At 39.8% G+C, this 21,985-nt stretch overlaps 1 protein-coding gene across 1 annotated transcript in view; it reads left to right on the top strand.

Moving 5' to 3' along the window:
* CSMD3 (CUB and Sushi multiple domains 3) overlaps nucleotides 1-21,985 on the top strand; it is a 1,166,690-nt gene that overhangs the window by 966,367 nt on the left and 178,338 nt on the right. Inside the window, exons 49-50 of the mRNA XM_077493847.1 lie at nucleotides 5,917-6,105; nucleotides 11,105-11,290. Of these exons, the coding sequence (XP_077349973.1) occupies nucleotides 5,917-6,105; nucleotides 11,105-11,290 (375 nt within the window). The remainder of the gene's footprint in view (nucleotides 1-5,916; nucleotides 6,106-11,104; nucleotides 11,291-21,985) is intronic.

Here is a 21,985-nt window from a genome sequence, read left to right as displayed (position 1 = left end):
CTAACTTCCTTTTAGTAAATAAACCCTGATGCCTTTATTGCACTTACTGGCATTCAATCTTTACAACACGTACCAGCCAGATTTATAAAATTGTGGACTGGCACACGCAGATGGGATTTTAATACTTTTTAATACGTCTTTATTTAACACTGGGTTAAAATACAAAGTGTCCTTCCTTGCTTACATGTTTCAGCCCTGTGTACGTCCTTACCCTTGCTATGATTAAGTTCAACACAGGGCTGAAACATGTAAGCAAGGAAGGACACTTAATTTTGTGTTAAATAAAGGAGTATTGGAATCCAATCAGTGTGTGCCGGTCGCTATTGTGGCTGTCAGGAGCACTGCACACTTGCACTAGACCTACATGGACTTTCGGGTTGAGCAGCGGCAGGTATTCAGTTGACCAGTTAACCTTAAACATATTGTACCTCATAAGGGGAAAAATGCTTCCTGACACTGTAAATAAAATTAATTCCCTGGATACAAAATTACTATAATAGCCTGTAACTATTACAATGGCTACAATTAGCTCTTAGGATAGCATTCAGTCTAATCTTATATCTCATCGTTCATTTTGCAGTTATTCATCAATAGGGCATTCTACAGTTTAAGCACTCTGTAAAAAAGGAAAAAAACAAAACAAAGTCTATCTCTATATGCATATAGTATACCTTGTAAAATTTTTAGAATACAAATGATAATTTGCTTTCTAGGGTTTTGTGAATTCAGCTTTTCTCTTTTGAGTATGAACTTCAGAGTTACCAGTTCTGAAGAATAAGAGTTGCGTTAGACACATTTTACTAATTCTTCACAAAGGGTTTACACCGTGTTTAAGGCTGGGTTCACACCACTGCGGCAGCGAGAACCGGATGTGATTCGCACCGCACTGCAGTGCAAATCACATCCGATCTCTGTGCGATGCGAGTTCAGCCATACAGATAGTATGGCTGAATTCGCATCGCACCCGCCGCAAACTCGCACGGGACCCTTTTTTTGGTCCGCAGCAGAATCAGATCGCATGGGTGTTCACACCATGTGATCCGATTCCTGTCCGAGTTTGCAGATCGCACTGCGATATGCGGACTGATCTGGGGGTGTCATTAACATTTCACTGACACTCCCAGCAGTCCGCATAGGGCAGTGTGAACTGCCGGCAGGTAGGCATGCGATGCGGGAAAACGCAGCGGATTTGCGGCGTTCCCACATCGCTCTGGTGTGAACCTAGCCTAAGGTACGAAGGTAAAATTGTTAAAACACTCTTACCTAAGATTGATACATTTTCCCAACTGAATCCAATTAGCAAAAAGTGTGAATCTTGTCTTAAAAGAGTAAGTAGCAAAAATTCATGTAAATGTTTTAAGCAGTTACAGTGCCATTTAAAAAAAAAAAAAAAAAAAGGTTTAAAGCATATTATTAAAAGTTGATTTTTATAAGCACCCCACAGTGCTATATGGCTGGCCTCAACTCATGTAGCTGTCAATTGTTAAACAGCTTGGTTTGCTTTAAAAATAATTGTATGTGGTTGAAAAAAAAATGGTACGAAAGAAAAAAAATTAAAATAAAAATATTAATTCATATACTGAATATCAGCAACATACTACTGCAAAAATGCAATATTTTTCTTTTTTACTACAGTGCTTATTTAATTCTATAAAACATATAACTTAAAATAGGTAATAAAAAAAATAAAAAATAAAAAAACAGGAGTTACTTGCAAGCTTAAAATAATGTTAAAGGCTAAGTTCACCATTGTTCACTTTTTTTTCTAAATTCCAGCTCCTCTATGTACCACTATAGCATTAATGTACGTATTTTGCAAAAATAAAACAGCTTTCCATTTATGCTGCACACGCTTACCTCACTGTCTTCTTAGCTGTTTAAAAAAACACCTCCATTACTTCTTCCTTACTTCCTGGATTGACTTTAGGTCATGACACAGGAAGGAGTGACCAGGTAAAGGTAGATGACACTGGGTGCATGCTAATGAGATCAGCTGGTCAACTCCATCCTGTGTCATGACCTAAAGTCTGAGCAGGAAGTAAGGCAGAAGTAATGGAGCAGGGTTTTAAACAGCTATGGAGAAGGTAAACATGTTTAAAATAAATGGAAATATGCTTTCTTTTTGCAAAAGAAGTACATTACTGCTATATAGGTACATAAGGGAGCTGGAATTTAGAAAAAAAAAGGTGAACTTAGCTTTTAATGAAACAGCTGTATAACCTACATGCCCGCATCAACCCTTTGTCTGGGTAAAGATTAACATTCATATGTGGAAATGTAACATATGACATTATTTTAGCATCTATATCTGATTGACAGTTCATCTCTATATGAATAAATCTATGCATTGAATTCTTATTGGTGTGTGACCAGATATCCCAGGGCAGGGAACTCACTGCACTCATGCTGACCATAGCCAAATTAAAAAATCAAGTTTTAATTGTAAACCAGGGACCCTCTTTCTGCCTGTTAAAGCATAATTGTATCTGAGCACCACAAGCTGAAAGCGGTATTTAATTCATTTTTAATATTCAAAGCAACCTCACCCATCTATACAAGTCTCCATGCTTTATTTTGTTAAGAAATTTCTTTGAAAAACACCCCCTAGAATTTTGGGTTCTGACCATTTTGAGTAAGGGCAGATGACTGATGTAGCATTTACTTCCTGGAATCCATCTAGCATTAGCTCAGGCATGCAGACAGGAGGGTGTGCTTAGCTTAGAAAGACTCTTCTTCCCTCCTCTAGTTAAAAGAACCAGGAAGCAACTGAAGAAATGTAAAAAAGCATGTTTAAAAAAAAAAGTAAATAAAATATGCTTTCATATCTACAAATGGTAAAGGTAAACAGGGTCACTTATCCAGGGTTGGGTGTTTTTTGGGACAATAAAAAGTTAACACTATGTGGATTCCTTTCCTCCTATATACCTGAATGATTAAGAGGATTGCGGGTGTGTTCAGTCTGGATGGTTCAGGATCAGGACGTCATTCATCTGTTGGGTTGATCATTACTGAATTCCCATGCCGATGTCCTGTAGTTGCTAAGCTTAAATCTGGATTTATCCATTAAGGCAAAAGTGCCACATGGAAGAAAAGTCCTGATGGAGTAGTCCCGAAGATGTGGAATGAGTGTTGAACCGTCCGCCAGAGACAGCAATGGGCAGAGAGAGATATGGGTGGGTGCTATTTTTCAGAGATCGGCTCATCAAAGGAAAAGGCTAGAGTAGGGAAAGCCCGTTGGTCATCTGAAGAAAGGGCAGAAGAAATAAAAGTTTGCCATCTGAGAAGAAAACGGGATCTGGATTTGGCATCTTTAAAGTCCGTGAGGAGGCGTTCTCTGTACAGGAGGGCAAGAGATTCATGCTTGAGCTGAGAGATAGTTGGGCTTTGAGGAGAGAGCCAGTTCCTGAGGATAAGGCGTCTAGCGATGAGTAGGCAAATCAGGATCCAATCTCTGGAGGAAGGAAGGACGGCCGGCCTTGTATGGGCAGAGGCTTTGGAGGAGAGAGACCAGGGCAGCAAAATAGGGTCCCAGTAGCCAAAGATCAGTAGGAGGGGTCCCAGTGGAACATCTCTTTAGTTATATGAACTGCTTTCTAATATGAGACATACCCAACACCAGGACTGTCACAATTTTTATAATTTTAAATAGTTTGTTTTTGCTCATACGTTCTTTTATCTAAATTTTATTTACAATTTTTTGAGTTTTTGTTTTTTGAAAGCTGCTTAAGCCAGAAAGAACTTACTCTCTTGGAACTTTTTTTGCCTTCCTTTTTTAAATACTTTCTTATCTATTTAGTCTAGTCTAGTTCCACTTTACGGACCGCCCACTGCAGTTTTTCTTCAGCTGTTTGTTTAAAGGAGGATATCGTTGTTATGGCTGCAGCTAGTTGCCATAACCCCAGTATCCCCTTCTTCAGCTGGTGGTCTGCTATAAGATAAATGTGGTCTCTGCGCCACTTACCGGAGCCGTCGGCAGCAGCGGAAGCGATCGCTTCTTGTCATTAGCTGTGCATGGAGACGAGTGAGGGGAAGATGGTCCCCACTCGTCAAAACGTCACTTCCGCCCACAGCTCTTAAAGGGCCATTTAAAAAAAAAAAATTTAATGACAATTTTCTTTTCTTTTTTTATTGCATTTAGTCTAAATATGAGCTCTGAGGTCTTTTTGACCCCAGATCTCATATTTAGGCCCTGTCATGCTTTTTTCTATTACAAGGGATGTTTACAGGAATAAAAGTGTCACATTTAATTAATTTAAAAACAGCGTAAAAATAAAAGATAAAAGGTAAAAAAAAAAAAAATATATTAAACGCTCCCCATCCCGACAAGCTCTCGTGCAGAAGCGAACGCATATGTGTGTAGCGCCCTTATATGAAAACGGTGTTCAAACCACACACGTGAGGTATTGCCACGATCGGTAGAGCTTGGGGAATAATTCTAGCCCTAGATCTCCTCCGTAACTTAAAGCATGCAACCTGTAGAATTTTTCAAACTTTGCCCATGGAGATTTTTAAGGGTAAAAGTTTGTCATTATTCCACAAGTGGGCGCAATTTTGAAACAAGACATGTTAGGTATTAATTTATTCTGCGTAACATTATCTTTCACAATATAAAAAAGGTGGGCTAACTTTACTGTTTTATTTTTTAATTCAAAAAAGTATATTTTTTCCAAAAAAAAGTGTAAGACCTCTGCGCAAACACGGTGTGACAGAAAGTATTGCAACGACCGCCATTTAATTCTCTAGGGTGTTAGAAAAAAAATGTATAATGTTTGGGGGTTCTAAGTAATTTTCTAGCAAAAAAAACGGTTTGCAAACAACAAATCTCAGAAAGAGGCTTAGTCCTTAAGTGGTTAAGGGACAGGCACATGGTTGGTTTGCTACATTGTGGTTGATTTACTAAACATGGAGAGTGCAAAATCTGGTACAGCTGTGCATGGTAGCCAATCAGCTTGCAACTTCAGCTTGCTCACTTAAGCTTTTACAAAAAAAAAAAAAATGGAAGCTGATTGGTTTCTATGCAGAGTTTCACCAGATTTTGCACTCTCTGGTTCTAGTAAATCAACGCTATTGCTTCACAAGTTTTTCACTGACCTTATCCTTGCCTGCAAACCTTCAAATTCTGAGAACATCAACAGTCAACTGGAAAATCGTAAATCTCCAGACTTGCCTTTGGCAGATAAACTAGACTAGAATCCTTGCAACACATGTAATACACATACTTTAAACATAGTTGGAGCTTTTAAGTTCTTATTACTAGTAACCAGGTATTTTGTCAAAAAATGGTTTAAAGAGATCATGTTGCCAACCTTAAAAATGGCAGGTAAAAGCACAGACAAATCAAGCATTTTAAGTGCCCACTTGCAGTGTTTTTCCATTCCTTAAATTATTTTTATTACCTACAATGTGCCTTTAAATGTTCTAGAAATGGTCACTGCTGAAGGAAAAGCACCACTCCCTCCTGCCTTGCATGTCATAACCCTCCTCCTCTGGGAGTGTCTAATTACCCTCTGTGCTTGCCCAGCTTATTCATCCCTCCCTTCTTCTCCTTACATAACCATTTACATAGCTGCTGGGGAGGAGTTAAGGGGAATACTATAGAGTGTATAGATTTTCATTTGAGTAGAAGTTCTGTTTACTGGGGCTGAAGACATCACACCCAAGATGGCAGCACCCAGCAGCAGTCCTAGGGCTTTTGGCTGATTGCACAAGGGAGGTTTTTACAAGTAAATAACATACTGTACATAAAATGTGTTAAATGCACATCATTTATTGGGAAAATTGTTGTTGAAATGAATAATCTGATGTTTCTTTAAAAATCCATTTAAATGGAAAAATTGTTGTTATGAATACTCTTATTACTGAGACTGTATATAGTAGAACATTATGTAACATTTAATGTAGTATTTGATTTTTTAGCTCATTACTGCAGCACTCCTGAATCTCCTCCACATGGATTCATTGTCAGCCAGACAGGTGGACAGCTGAACAGCATGGTCCGCTGGGCTTGTGACCGAGGTTTTAGGCTCATTGGAAAAAGCACTGCTGTCTGTAAAAAATCTCCATATGGATATTACACCTGGGATGCTCCTGTGCCGGCTTGTCAAGGTAAAGAGATCCAAACTTTTTACAAATGGGTCATTATCATTTTGTCCATCATTTAAATAAATCAAATCTCTCTAATATGAAACATATCATTAAACCATGTGCTGTATAATATATATGCCTGAATATACAGTATATACTGTGTATATGTGTTTATACTGTGTCAATCTAACTATGAAAGGTCAAAGGGACAGAATGAAGACCTCATCAGTATGCTGCTGCCCTTTATTTGGCCAATCACATGCTTGCGCAAATCCTAAACCAGGCATTTTTTTCACAACAGCAGAGCAACCTGCAGACTTGGCTGTCATGCTTGAAACAGATTAACATTGTTTCAATATAACATTTTACAACTGTGGCATCCCATGGCTATATGAGGTGTATTATGATCAGCTTTGGCTGGAAGGTGTACCGTTATATTTTGTATAGTGGGTAATAAAATGGCAATCATTATCATATCAAGAAGTCTGCTTGTATGAGAGGGAACATAAGAGAGAATTGGATTATACTGCCATCTGCAGGAGGATTTGGATACTAGCAAACCAAAACACAGTGACCAGCTCTATATAATCTCTCATACTCCCAGCATGCCCTAGTTTTTTGCTAGCATCTTAGGGGAATGAATGTCTTTTCCCTTCTGAGAAAAGGTTTACCGTTTTTTTAAACTATTAATATTTTTTGCTAGCTATTTTTTTCATATATTTACATTTTTTCTGTCTTTAATCAAGCTTCTACTACAACCTGCTGGAGCTAGTCCTTATGCCCAGCTATCTGGAGTGGTGTATCCCTAGCAATAACTTTTGAGGTTGTACACAGCCCCATTGTTCTTGAACAATTGTGGGACAAGCTTGGATTGTGACCTTTGAGCTCTGATTGTGGTGATTTCCAGATCTGTAATCTGTTAACTTCTGAGTACTTTCTGGGACCAGAGCCATGGCACAGCCTCAGGCGTGACTTCGTCTCTAAAGGCTCTCTTTGTTAGTAGGCTGTATAGTCCAAGTACTAGGCGTCACCTTGTGAATTAAACTGTTGGGACCCATTATTACCCCTATTTTTTTCATCTGGTTTATCATGGAAAGGATTAAGCATTGATATAATGCCATAGGTGTAGTGTGGTGTGTGTATGCTCTGTGCTCTTCTTCCCATCATTCTGCATGAGGTAACACATTCTTACCACTGCTTCTTATCACAGGGACACAGATGTTTGCCACCAACCAACAATGACCTTGTCACCTCTGGCAATCAGAACCTGTCATGCTTCCAACAGTCAGTTCAGTAGTATTCCGGGACTATCCTTGTATCTTGAGTTTTATTGTCTATGCCTTGCAGTGCAACAAGTCTGATTCTAGACAAGCAAATAACAGTCCCTCTGTAGTGGGTCACAGAATGCACCTGTTTTTAAGGATCCCATCAACGAATGCTTGGAGATTTTTTCTAGAACCTTTGTTATTTTTAGTGGCCCTTGTATTTCAGCACTGCCCTGCAGTGCCCTGTGAAATTTTAGTAAAATTGGACAAAGGCCATAATAAGAAATCGTATTTCCCTGTAAGCTGATTCCGTATTTGCAGAGCATTTTAAGCTCCTGCCAGCAGCACTGAATGACTTCATAGATGGATTAGTGGCTGTCTCCCATCTTATTGCCTGTATGAGTTGACAGTCAATGGACATGCAGAGGATTCAAATGTTGAGCTACAGCTCAAATGTCAAAAAAAGTGGTTGCTAAACTTTCTGCAGGTCTGTCATAACCTCCCTCCATCAGGTAGAATTTCTTGCTTCAGGAGACATCAAGGATGCATATTTGCATGTCCCCATTTATCCAGCCCAACAACATTTTCTTCAGTTTGCTGTGGGTTCCCTGCACTTTAAGTCTGTGGCCATGTTGTGCAGCCTATTCTCTGCACCTTGAAGGTTCACCAAGGTTCTGGTCCCTATAATAGCCTTGCCATGCTCCCAGCTTATCCCCATTGTGGGATATTTAGATGACCTCCTGTTGAGGAAGAAGTGTGCACAGGTTATAGGTGACAGGGTAGCATGGACAATTCAGACCTTGGAAAGATTCAGTTGGAATCTGATCTTTTAGAGTCAGCATTTTTGGTTACTCACCTTTTTTCTTTCCAAAGAGAAACGTCTAACTCTCTTTTCCCAGACTCAGTCCAGGAAATTGCTTTACTCTTCAATTCTGTTTGAGAGTCCTGGGGCTAAGGGTAGCCTCATTTGAGGAGGTCCCATTTGCCTAGTTCTACTCCAGAACACTGGTGATCCTGTCATCATGGGAAAAATAGGTTCAGAACAATCTAATTTACCTGACATCATAGACCATGCTATCTCTGTTGTGATGGCTCAGGAATCAAATTCTGAAATTGGCGAAAACCCTTCATTCTGATCTCTTTAGAAGATCCTCAAAACAGATGCCAGTCTGACAGGCTGGTCAGAAGTCCTAGATACCTTATCTATGAAGGGAACCCTGGAGAAATCCCATCTACCAATCAATAATCTGGAGTTCCATACAATTTGGTTGCTCCAACAATATTGGATATTTTGACTAGGGGGGTCATCTGATCAGTCAGACAACTCCATAGCAGTAGCATACATCATCCATCTACAAATGAGCAACAAGTCTTGCTACAGAAAAAAAGTAGAATGGATTCTGTCTTGGGCAGAGCTTCTGACCTTGTCCCTTGTTTACACCTAGAGGTGTTCCAGAACACAGGTGCCAAATGAGGACCACTTAGTGGCCAGATTCAACAACAAAATGGAGGAAAGGTTTGCCTCCAGGTATAGAGAATCTCTAATGGAAGCAGTGAATATTCTGATGGCTCCATGGGGTAAGTGCAGCCTGATCCATGCCTATTTTTTACCCTTAAATGTATTCTTCATTTGCTCCATGGTATTGAGATGGAAGGGAATTCTGGTGATCCACATAGCTCAGGATTGAACCAAGTCGATTCAAACCTGATAAGACTTCTGGCAGATGATCAGATCAGTGGGCTTTAAGGGATTGTTAGGACCTTAGGACTGATGGAACTGTTTACCATCCTGCTTCCCAGGTACAGGCTTTAACTGCATGTCTGTTGAAGTCCAATCTTGAGGAACAATTGTATCTCCGGATCTATAATTTCCACAATGGTAAAAGCCAGGAAGGTACTGCCTACCATTCCATGGTATGAATCTTCACCTTTTTGCAATGTGGCATGGATCAACAATTAGCTCGGTGTACCAACAAGCACTAGACCGATGTTGGCTTTAAATAGGCCACCTGGTGCCAGAATCTGTCACGCATTGGGTGTGCCTTGGCAAAGGAATATTTGCGGCCATTTGTACCAACATGCGCACGTGCATTACTATTGTCAAATTTTTATCTGGGCATTAGCAGATGTGCCAGTTGTTCTGTGGACTGTTCTCTGACACTTGCCATCTTGTTTCCAGTGGCCATTAGCGTCCCATTCTTTAATTAAGAGCTTTGGTTAGGGTGTCTCTCATGTGGTTCCCTTTGTGTATTCACCTATGATGGGGATCTGAATTTGATTTTCTTGGCACATCAGAAAAGCATCTTTTGAACCTATCAGGGATATTCCTCTATCCACTCTTACCCACAAGGATGCTCTGCTTGTCACCATCACCTTTATGAGGTGGGTGTCTAAGATAAGGGCTTAGTCCTGTAAAGCACCCTTTTTACATAAGCACCTGGTGGTGCTAGAGCCATCTTTCTAGCTCAACCAGGACATTGTTCTTCCATTCCTCTTTAGACTTCAGTGCATCATAAAGAAAAGGAGATCTCTCTGTCTATTTTACAGCCACTGCTTCCATTAGAAAGGAAAACAACTCTTTTTTTTGTCATTCCTGCTGATACTTGTAAAAGGAACCAGCTTCTCACCACACCATTTCTAGGTGGCCCAGACAAATCATCATCCATGCTTATAGTCTTAAAATGTTTGTTAACCCCCAAAAAATAATAATACAGATCCCAGTCCCTTAAAGCAGATTAAACAGCACAGTGCTTGTGCTGTGTAATCTGCCCCCTCTAAACAGTAAAAAACCTCCCTGATCCCTCCACTTCCTGTATCCCCCTCTCTGCTGACCATGAAAATCAGGGCAGCTAAGCCCTGACCACCGTGGTCAGAGTACATCCCTTCATCATCTGCAGCTGTCCTCTCTGCTCTCATCTCTCACCCTCTCTTTCTTTTTTTACAAAACAGAGGCATATTGGAAGTGGGAGGGGTTATACCAGCTTGGTCACTGTTTTTTGTTTGCCAGTGTCCATATCCTCCTGTAGGCAGCAGTATAACCCAATTGTCTTGAAATCCCATGTCTCTCCACAAGCTCCAAGATTTTTTTTTTTGTACAGTAAGTTAAACACTTGTAAAACACTGCACAAATCAAAGCAGAACCTGCATACTGTATGCATTAAAATATATGATTGCTCCTTCTAGGCATATACATACAAGATGATGATATATGTATATATATATATATATATATATATATATATATATATATATATATATATATACATGCTGGCAGGGCACTGAAGAGTCAGGCTGCTGCCCTCACACACAGCACAATGGTTAAGTCTTCAGTGGTCTGACATACCTCCTGCACAATGCTTCAATCAACAGAAATCTTCAGGTAGAGTAAAAGCTGTTGATTGGATCATGGTACAGGAAGTAACGGGCTGTTGTGTTGTGTGTAAGAACAGCAGTTGGCTGTCAATGGGACTGCCAGCACAGGGTATTATCTCTTGATGCAGCATTTAGTAAGTAAAAAAAATGCACATTGTAAAAAAGAAAAAAAGTGTATTTAATAACATTTATCACTGTAAATGTAGTTGTAAAATCATTATAGTAATAAATACAACTAGGGTTTACTATTGCTAAATTTATACATTTAAATATATATATATATATATATATATATATATATATATATATATATATATATATATATATTAATTTTGTTTCCACATAAATAATAAAATATGTTTTAACATGCTCATTTGTTTCAGCAATATCATGTGGGGTTCCTAAGGCCCCTGCAAATGGAGGCATACTGGCAACTGATTACTTAGTGGGTACAAGTGTCACTTATTTTTGCAGCGACGGATTTAAGTTATCATCTAAAGAGCTCACTACAGCTGTATGCCAGCCAGATGGAACGTGGAGTAATCATAACAAAACACCTCGCTGTGTAGGTAAGCAAAAAAAACAGAACTTCATTCATTGGCTTAATAAAGTTATAGTAAAGATAATGCCTGCAAGGTTCTTACATAGTGCCCTCTAACTTAAATATGTATGTTGATGGAAAGAGGGCATAAAGGTCATTTATTTTTTGAATTCTTGCATGGGTATAACATTAAAATATTTTTCGTTTGTGGGAAAACTGTCAAATAATTTCAACAGGCAAAATACTAGAGAGATACATCTAAATTGATTTAATAATTGTACTTCATGGAGTCGTGCGTTCCACACTTTGCACCTAAGTGAGGAAAAAGGTCTAAAGCAGCTGTATACAATCTGAAATAAAAGAATTGGTAAGGTTGTGTCTGTGCCATGTACATGGCTGGATTTACATTAAGGTGCAATATTTGGGAGCCTAAATGAGGCAGAGGGAGGGAGGCAGTTTTTCCCTGTGCAGTTATTGGCCATGCATTTCCCATCATCACAAAAAAAAAGACATCTTGTATAAGCTTTTTTAATCATTATTCCAATATTCAAAGTCAGGTTAGGACCAGGGAGTGTTTTGTGCAGTAAGGTTAACACTAATGGAAAGGTGTTACTTAGGGTACATCAATTTGTGTGCCTACAGTATCCAGTGATGGAAACCCTGTATACCTGCCATTTACGGTGCAAAGATGGCCCCCACAGTAAAAAGGGAAGATTTGCATGGCTGCACCCACTATGGAAAAAAAAAAAAAAAAAACAGTTTTTAGACTTGTGTTGAAAGTGATATACCGTACCTGTAAATACCCTTTGTCTTGAGAAAGTGGTTGTAGCAATATTGGATTTTTTAGATGTCATATACAGAGAATATGAGAAAAGCTAAAATTACATTTTATTTAGTTTATTGATATACAGAGTTACAATTCATTAAAAAATAGAAAGTATATACACATCTCAGTTACACTGTCATAGTATATGCACAAATATAGCGGTATCACAGTCATGTTCCCAACATGTTTTGCCTATCAAGGCTTCTGCAGGGGATTTTGATGACCACTGCAGTTACCACATGCAAAAGTCCCTGTGTATAGGAGATATTTATTGTTTGTAGTGCTATGGTGACTCCTTACTAAGCAGTCCCTCAAAGAGGGTGCTTGCCTAAACATAATCTTACGGTGTTCCTTAACATATTTGCTGATAATAGGGTCAGCAGATAGAAGGGGCCAATGTTTACCAAAAATGCTCCTTGTTGATGTTGTTTAGAATATTGCATGATAACCCTAACAGACTGTGAAATGTCTTTAGATTTTTTTGGGAAAAAATACCAGAATTCCGTTCTTGTTGTTTGACTCTATTAAATGCTTTGTTCAGTCATGTATGACTATATCCTCGATGTATCCATTCATATAGATTATTGACCTCTCTTAAGAAGTCTTCCTCTTTACTACAGTTTCGCTTTAAAAAAAAGGTACTGACTGTATGGTATACTCTTGAGGAGGGACTTGGAGTGCGAACTTGCCACATGCAGGATAGTGTTTCCCGCAGATGGCTTCCTAAATAGGGAGGAGCCAATAGTTCCATCTTTGTTTATTAAGATTTACACATCCAAAAAACTGATCGTAGTTTGAGCACATGCCATAGTAAATTCAAGATTGCAATAATTGTTGATAATAGCAGCCATAAATTGAGTCAATTCTTGCTGAGTGCTGGACCAAAAAAGCAGGACATCATCAATGTAGTGATGCCACAAGATAATGTATGTGGTTCTAGTCTTAATTTTATTTTATTTTATACCTATTTTTTGGTGTAACCCAATACTCCCATATGATATAAAATATTCCTTATAGCTTGGTCCTTCTGTGTCTCCGGCGGTCACAATATACCTTGTTGCCCCATATAACCTTAATGGGCATGGTCTCATCCAATGACCACTGCCTGTGGGTAAGCCTATGCTGATCTGAGATACTGAATAAGTGATTTATATGCTTGGTAGTTATGTATTTGAACACAACTATGATACTGCTATATTTGTGAATATATTATGAAAGTGTAACCGAGATGTGTATATACTTTTTTCATTTTTAATACATTTTAACCTTGTATATCAATAAACTATGTTATTAGAATTTTTCTCATATTCTCTGTGTATGGCACCTAAAAAATCCCATATCGCTAAAACTATTTTTATATTTTGACTATTTAGAGATGGGGTGTGTTTATAGTTGATCACTTACCCACATCAAAATATTCCTTTGTCTTGAGAAAATACTGTAATTCAGTGGTTTAGCCAAAGAGCCTTTTGGTTCCTTTTGGCGTCACCTTTATTTTCCTTACCTCGATTGGTCTCACCTGTTTGATTTCCCTCCTAGCCCCACTTCATATAGTTTTGTTTGCAATGATAATGTCTAAACAATCTGAAGCAGCTGTATGTAGGTGGAATAAACCATTTAAATATAGGCTGCATTTGCGCTATACCCTAGTGATTCCAAATGCACAGTTAGCCATGAATTATACATTTTGTATGGCTCTACTCATTATCACAAAATAAGGAATGATGGAGTGTGAATTTGTCTTGGAAATAATGACATGAAGATTTTTGTATTTAGAAGAATTCCTTTCAAACCTTTACAGATATGGCAATTTGATTTCTTTTTGGGCCACCTCACCAAACACTAACCATCCTAACTGTCTAAAGAAAGTATAAACAATCTGATGGCATAATTCTGTTTCTAAAGATATACAGTCATTTTACTGTCTTGCCTTACTAATGTTTATTTTTAAATAACAGGTTGAAATTCTATAGGCGTAGACTTTAAAGTTAAATCCCATCTCCTCAGCTTAAATAAATGAATCATGTTTGCTTCCAATGACCTCACACTTTTCATATAAACCTTATTAAACCTACTGTTTTAATCCTTCAGTACGTGATTTTTTATATAAATTGCCTCTGATTAAAAAGTGTTATGTATGCACAGCTCAACACATTATAGGGTTTCCATACTTTCTTACATCACTTTCTCCTGTCTGAGGCTGATTTGAACTGCACTGTGTATGCCTGATTGTCAAAATCTGATTAGGGTGATGCCAGTTTCCACTTTGTGAGTTCTGTTCACCCACGGCAGTCAGTGGGAATTTTTTGACTATTGGAAGGATAGGAGACTCCTCAAAAGTGAAGAAGTGGTGAAAGAAAGGCATTTTTCATTTTTAGAATGAAGGTGCTTCAAATGTTTTAAAGGTAGAATTTAAGATTTTTATTCTTAAAAATAAAAAAATATTGAAGGGGTAGAATTTAAAGAATTGTGTTCTTAAATTATTAGACAACTGCGTGAAATGCAAAATAATTAGAACTTAAGTTAGTCATTAATTGCTTGAATTGGTTTGGTCATATTACATGATTTAATGGATGCTTGGGCTTCTAAACTGCTAACCTAATGAAAAGATGTAAGTTGTCTTAAAAGCACTAACATGCTCAAGTAGGCCCTGCCTGATGAATCAGGTTCGTTGTAATCCCTAACACTATTTCATTATGCAGCCATTACTAAACTCTAGATGGACCTACTTCCACGATGCACATTTTGGCTGTTAGCGAATCAAGCTGTTAATGTAGCTTTCAACCAAAGTATTTTTCTTCGTATTAGCACCATCAGAAAGAGGAGCTTTGCAATGTGAATAAGGGATACAGAGCTGAAAAAATGCAGCTCACAGTAAATGCATTAACCATCATGTCAACTTTGCTTCCTAATTTGCTTCTCGCACTTTAGATAAACTTTGAGTATTGAAAAAAAAAGAAAAAAAGGAAAAATAAGCACTTCAAAAACTTGGGAGAATAAAGTTTCTTATGTTCTCCTGTTCATGCTTTTTTCTTCAATCTAACAAGGAAAACTATTTTTTCACTGAAAGCATGTGTTTATTTAAAGTGGAACTAAACTAAACTAAGACACCCAAACCCTAATTTTGGGGTTTGATTGTCGCAGCTTATTTAATAAAACATTATAAAAATGTAAATTTTAGTCCAGTGTTCTAACACCACCAACCATACACCAATACAAGTCACCATTACTCATGCTTTTAAATCCTTCACAATTCAGATATTTCCACTACCAGGGCGTTCCTAATGCCTTGCCCAGATGAGGATGAACCTCGGTGGTGTGCCAGAAAATGAATGTATGCATGTGGAGTGAGACAGAGAGGGGTGGGGATAGACAGAATTCAATGAACCAGCAGGCAGGGATGATATTGTTGGTTGGGATTTCAGTGCCACAAAGGCACTGTGTTGTCAAAACAAATAGGAATAAGGAACTCTCTTTTTTTGATAGATCAGCTGTTTTTTTTTTTCTTTACCCGTAGAATCTGCATGTGCAATTAAAGGGTAAAACATGGAGAAACATGCATGTATTCCAGAGATGTACTACCGTATATACTCGAGTATAGGCCGACCCGAATATAAGCCGAGGCCCCCAATTTACCCCCAAAAAAACTGGCAAACTTATTGACTCGTGTATAAGCCGAGGGTAAGACATGCCTGTCCATCCCTGTGTGTGTGTCCGTCCATCCCTGTGTGTCCGTCCATCCCTGTGTGTCCGTCCATCCCTGTGTGTCCGTCCATCCATCCCTGTGTGTGTGTGTGTCCATCCATCCATCCATCCCTGTGTGTGTGTGTCTCCATCCATCCATCCATCCATCCCTGTGTGTGTGTGTCTCCATCCATCCATCCATCCCTGTGTGTGTGTGTATCCATCCGTGTGTGTGTGTGTGTGTGTGTGTGTGTGTGTGTGTGTGTGTGTCCAGCCTACCTGTGTCCCGAGCCTTTGTCCCGAGCCTCCGTCCCGTGCCGAGCCTCCTTGCCTCCGTGCCTCGCCGCCGTGCCTTGCCTCTGTCCCGTCCTGTCCCGTCCCGTGCCGTGCCTTGCCTTGCCTCCGTCCCGTGCCCTCTTCGTTCGTCGGCGCCTCGGCGGCCATTGTAAAATTCAAAAGCTGCGCCGCCGCCTTCGCCTGTGATAGGCGGAACACTGAATTTCCCAGCAGCCTGTGTTCCGCCTATCACGTACATCGTATCATCCTCGTCCGTAGTACGAGGATGATACGATGTCCGTGATAGGCGGAACACAGGCTGCTGGGAAATTCAGTGTTCCGCCTATCACAGGCGAAGGCGGAGCCGGAGGCGCGGCTTTTGAACTATAGAATGGCCGCTGTCTGTCTGCTCGACACGCTGATCGAGCGGGCAGACAGCGATGACTCGAGTATAAGCCGAGGGGGGCACTTTCAGCCTCAAAAAAGAGGCTGAAAATCTCGGCTTATACTCGAGTATATACGGTATATATGTTATTTTGAATGGATTTTTATCCTGGCATATACTTAAAGTGGTTGTAAACCCTTACAAACCACTTTGACCTACAGGTAAGCCTAGATTAAGGCTTACCTGTAGGTCCAAGAAATATCTCCTAAACCTATACGGTTTAGGAGATATTTACCTGAAGACAGTCATGTTTGTCTACGGCGCATGCGCCATAGACAATGGCGCGCAGGCGCACTGGGTAAGCTGCAGATTGCGGCGATATGCCGCGAGTGCCGGCTCCCGTGCGCATGCGTGGAAGTGACGTCGTCGCTGCCCCGGCGAATCACAGTGCCGGAGCATCGAGACCCACCAAGAAGATGGACGCTCGGAACTACAGGGGACAGCGGTGACTTCGCTGGCTCCTGTGTCAGGTAAGTGACACATAATGGAATTCTATGCGATGCATAGTAGTCCATTATGCTTTACCTTTGCAGGGAGACAAAGAGGAAGTAAAACCATCAGGGTTTACTTCCTCTTTAAACAGCTACTAATTTGTAATTCGCATCAGGTTTGGCCAACAAACCTAATACAAAAAATATGAGTGTGAACTGGTGAAAAGCATAATTCAATATCTTCAAAGTGGGTGAAAAAGGCAGAACATGTACTTCTCTGCAATTTAACCCTTTATTTGCTTTATTCTGGCTCTCCTTCTTAGTCCCAGGTTACTATTTTGCTTCATCAAACTTCTATGTGACTTTTATGTGACCGTTTACCTACTGTAAGCCCCTGGTCTTGGGTTGAGACCCTTTGATACCTTCAAGTAGATTGTTAAAAGCAAAAAGCCTGATTCTTCTCCTTGTAAAGACAGGAACATTGTACATCTAGTTGGCTGCCTCATGCAGTACAATGTGATCAATCCCAGCATTCACTTTCTGAAGACTTGGCCGTTTGATAATGAATTCACTTTCAGAAGGAGAGGGAAGAGGAACCAATTTACAGAATGACCTCCAGGAACGCTTTGTATAACTGGTAAAAATACTACCATTTTAGCAATTAAAATAGAAAGAGATTATGATCCAGGCTATAAAGGGAACCAGGTTGACTGCTGTTTGAACTGTGTTCTGGTGTTCAGTTCCTATATTTTAAAAGCTCTCTCCACTTACAAAATAATATTTCAGCTCTAGCTGGAGTTTGGGGGGTAAAGTCAACCACCTTGGAGTCTCACGCTTCCTGTTGCATTTTCTATACTATAAAATTATTAAATATAAACAATGACCCCCCCCCCCCCCCAGTACTCATCAATATGTACCAAAAACTATTTACAAGACTTTTTTGAGTATCGCCCCAAATAACAAAGCTTGAAGGTGGGCATAAAAAAGTACCATCATCCAGAGATGATATAGAAAAAGAGGGGGAGGGTAGGAGCGTAGAGACAGTTGCTGAGGCTGTCCAAATATGCTCTCTGACCCAGGTTTTGGTGGCCCTAATACATTTAGGGTAAAAATTAAATTTATTACATAAAACACATACATAGATCTCTATATAAAAACTCAAAAATAGTATACAAATACTCAAAGGTTTCCCCAAGAAGTATGCGATGATGGAGCTTTTTCATAGATTAACCAGTCCTCTACTAGTTTCACAGTACACAGACCACTTTCTCAGGAGGAATAATCTATAAAACAAATAATGTTATAAGGTACAAAGCAGATAACAAATCATACAAAAGCATTTAAGTACATAGAGCTCAGCAGTATCATTGTGAATTCGCTTACCCAACAGGCCCAACACCAGATTAAGGTGCTAAAAAGGTTTCCCCCCACAGCAGACATGGGGGATTGTGCAGATAATAAATATAGATAGGAATAGGAATATATATACAAAATGGTTGGTGGAATGATAGCCATAAAAAGATTGTATCGTGCACCAGGAATGGGAAGTATGGTGGGGAGGGAAGAGGGGTAAGGAAGGGTAGGGAAAAAAAGACCAGAAGGAAAAAAGGGAGTAAAAAAGGAAGCGAAAGAGGAAGGGTGACTAGAAGGCAGAAAAGGGGTAGGGGGAAGGGGGGAAAGAGAAAGGAAAAGGGAAGAGAAGTTGAGGGGGGGCGGGAAGGGGAAAGAAAATACAAAGGAAATGAAGGGGGAAGTAGGGAAAATAAAAAAAAGGAAAAACGGAGGAGGGGAAGATGAAGGGAAAAGAAAGGAAGAGAGAGGGGGGGAAAGGGGAAAGAAGGAATGGGGAACAGGGACTGCGGAGGGAAAGGGGGGAAAGAAAGGAAAACAAGGAAGGGAGGGAAAAGGAATGGTGAGGAACAGGGAAGTGCAGGTATACATTATGGTTAAAAAGATTCTAACCTACCCGATTAAAACACTTTAAGTGTATGCTCAAAGGTTATATACCATACTCCAGTGTGTAAAAAAAGAACGAGGGGCAAAGAGGAGGCAGACAAGAAGACCATCAATGAGGTATCTGGAATGGTAATAGCTGAAATGAGCTATAATCATACAGCACTGGTAGACGGTTGCACGCTTGTAGGTGTTACCACATTGTCGTGCACGCGCACGCTGCCTGTGTTGAATGGGCAGAGGAGCCCAAAACATAGGCAGTACGAGAGAGGGGCGGCTCCCACGAAGGAGATCCACCCTCACCAGCACTGGTAGGCAGTTGCACACTTGTCAGTTAAATTCAAAAGGAAACCACAGCCTGGTAAGGGAGTTCCTCTGCTTAACAATAGCCAGACCAGACCCTTAACAGCCGATAGAATCTGCAAAGATATGACAAATAAGGCATCCATACATGGAAAAAAGGACGGCTTACACAGCCAAAGGAACGAAGTCTCACATCACTATGTGTTGCCACTCACGACCCCCCTGGAGAAAGAACTGTGCTGCTCACTGATGGGCCACGTGCAAACGCTGCCAAATGGCAGGAAGTGATGCCATCGGGTCTGGCTCCCTGCACTGTGTGTGCGTGTTACCACATTGTCACGCAAGCACGCACTGCCCGTGATGGATGGGAGGAGGAGCCCAAAACTACAAGAGAGGTGTGGCTCCCTCAAAGGAGAGCCACCCTCACCAGGGGAGTCAAATGTCCACCCCTAGGGAGAAGAAAGAAGCAGCCAGGAAGTGACTGGTTGAGTGTGCAGGACAAGTGAAGACCCAGTTAAATTTAGCAAGTAAAAACAACACTTAATACATACATCAACATTAATTACATCAAAAAACTAGGAGACTAGACAGCCCCAAATGTATAGAGCACAAATCATTAATTATAAACAAAACATTAAAAAAAATGTACCATTTCTGACCTGATTGAGGGACATGTATGAACGAATGGGTTAACTGAGGTGTAATGGGCCAGTGGGGAATTACTGCAATGGTGCAGCAGAGAGACACAATGTAAACCCAGAGAAAAAATGTCAGAAAGAAGGGGAGAAGGGGGGCAAAAATTGCCCAGCTACATGAGAGAGCCCTATAAAAAAGGGTTTGTAGGATATCATCTCATTAAGGCCTGGGGGAATAGTAGCATTAAGACATTTGATCCACATTGTTTCTCGTTGTAAAATAATCCTATCCCAGTCGCCCCCTTTGGGCTCTGTTTGACTACTTCAAGAACTACAAATTTTTTGTCAGCTATAACATCAAAGAGATGGTACAGTCCAATATGTCGGCCTACGGTGGTAAGTTTACCATTTTCGGAATAATATAAGTGGTCTCCGATTCTCTGTCGGAGTTCTTGTATTGTTTTGCCTATATAAAAGGCATTACACTTACACAGCTTTAGGTAAATCACCCCCATAGTGCCGCAGTTGGAAAAAGTATATGGTGAAAATGTTTCACAGTTAGGTAGCTGGAACTTAGTCCCCTCAAAAATCCAGGGGCAAAGGGGACAATCCCCACATTGAAAGTCCTGTGACTTAGTCCTGTGAACGATTGTTTGGATGTTTGATAATGGCTGTTGGTCAAATGGTCTCTTAGAGAGGAAGCTCTCCGAAACACCAGTTCAGGAGTAGACCTCATATGTCTATTCAAGACATGGTGGTGGTCCATTAGAAAATACCAATGATTGGATAATATCTTTCTGAGTTGTAGGTGATGGGCAGAGTACTTGGTAATAGACATGTGCACACTAAAATATTTCATTTCAGAATTTAGTTTTTGTCTGAAAAATACATTTATTTAGTTACTCCCGAAATTCGTTTTTATTTATTTTGTTTTTCATTAAAAATTAATTTGGAAATCCAAATGAATTAAGGTCGAATCTGTCATTGAAGGCTTATGGTGTCTGTCGAATGTTCAAAGAAGATTCGACGGAACAGCTAAACTGTATGACTCAGTATAGTTTAGCTGCGTCGTCGAATCTTCTTCGAACTTTCAACAGACACCATAAGCCAAAGATTCAATGTTTTTCGCTGCTTTGTCGAATCTTTGTCATTCATGTTGAATGTATATAGTTCAAACAGAAAATGGACTGGTGATAGTGATCACTGATCAGACAGGTAACCGATAGGGTATATAGAATCTATATAGAATCTCAATCTATAATATAGAATCTATAATAATAAATCACCCCCCCCCCCCACAACACGGGCAGCCTCTGAGGCTATCACAACACTAGCAACACTAGTATAACTATCAAGTTCACAACACTAACACAATAGCAGCAGATTATTATGAAAAAGTTATGTTGAACTGTAGCTTGCTTCACTATTGTTCTGCTGCTGTGCTTATGCTTAATTGCTAAATAATTTAGGTTCTCTGACAAACGGACCAGCTAAGATTGACTGTCTTCTGAAATGATTCAGTGTGTGTGTCTCTCTCTGCTAGCAATCGTAAGTTGGCTGTATGTGTGTACTTAGTTCTAGCTATTTTACTGCCCCTCCTCTTTGGTTACAATCAGCCAATAACATTCGTCATCATCATTATTTTTATTTTACTTCCCCCACCCAATTCCAGCAGTAATCTTTTCTCTCTCTGTCGAATCTTTTCTCTCTGTCGCATCTTTCCTCTCTGTCGCATCTTTCCTCTCTGTCAAATCTTTTCTCTCTATGTAGAATAATCCTGGACTAATAGAGTTAAGGTTAGGCACATTCGACCACGGGTTAGATAGACACAGATTGTCACAATGAAAACGAAAATAAAGCATTTATTTATGTCGGATCTTTCATTTTTCGGATTCTGCCCTTTCGTTATGCTTTGTTAAAACAATAACGAAAATACCTGAAATTCGGACGAAAATGCATTTGAACAAAAATGAATGCACATGTCTACTTTGTAATAAATGTAACTGATGGAGGTCTGGTTGAGGTATAAAGTAAGAGTTCATATTGTGTGCTAGTGCTTGATTAAAGGCTTTCCTTAGATTAGTGTGCGAATAGCCTCAAAGTAAGAGCCTGTCACGCAGGGAGTTGGCTTGAATTCTGAAGTCTGTCTCCAAAGTACAGTTTCTTCGTA

The sequence above is a fragment of the Lithobates pipiens genome, unplaced genomic scaffold (genome assembly GCF_037356315.1).
Source record: "Lithobates pipiens isolate NorthernLeopardFrog02 unplaced genomic scaffold, aLitPip1_a1.2 Scaffold_19, whole genome shotgun sequence".
NCBI lineage: Eukaryota > Metazoa > Chordata > Amphibia > Anura > Ranidae > Lithobates > Lithobates pipiens.
The sequence above is the reverse complement of the archived record's forward strand: the minus strand, read 5'-3'. Positions and strand labels throughout refer to the sequence as shown.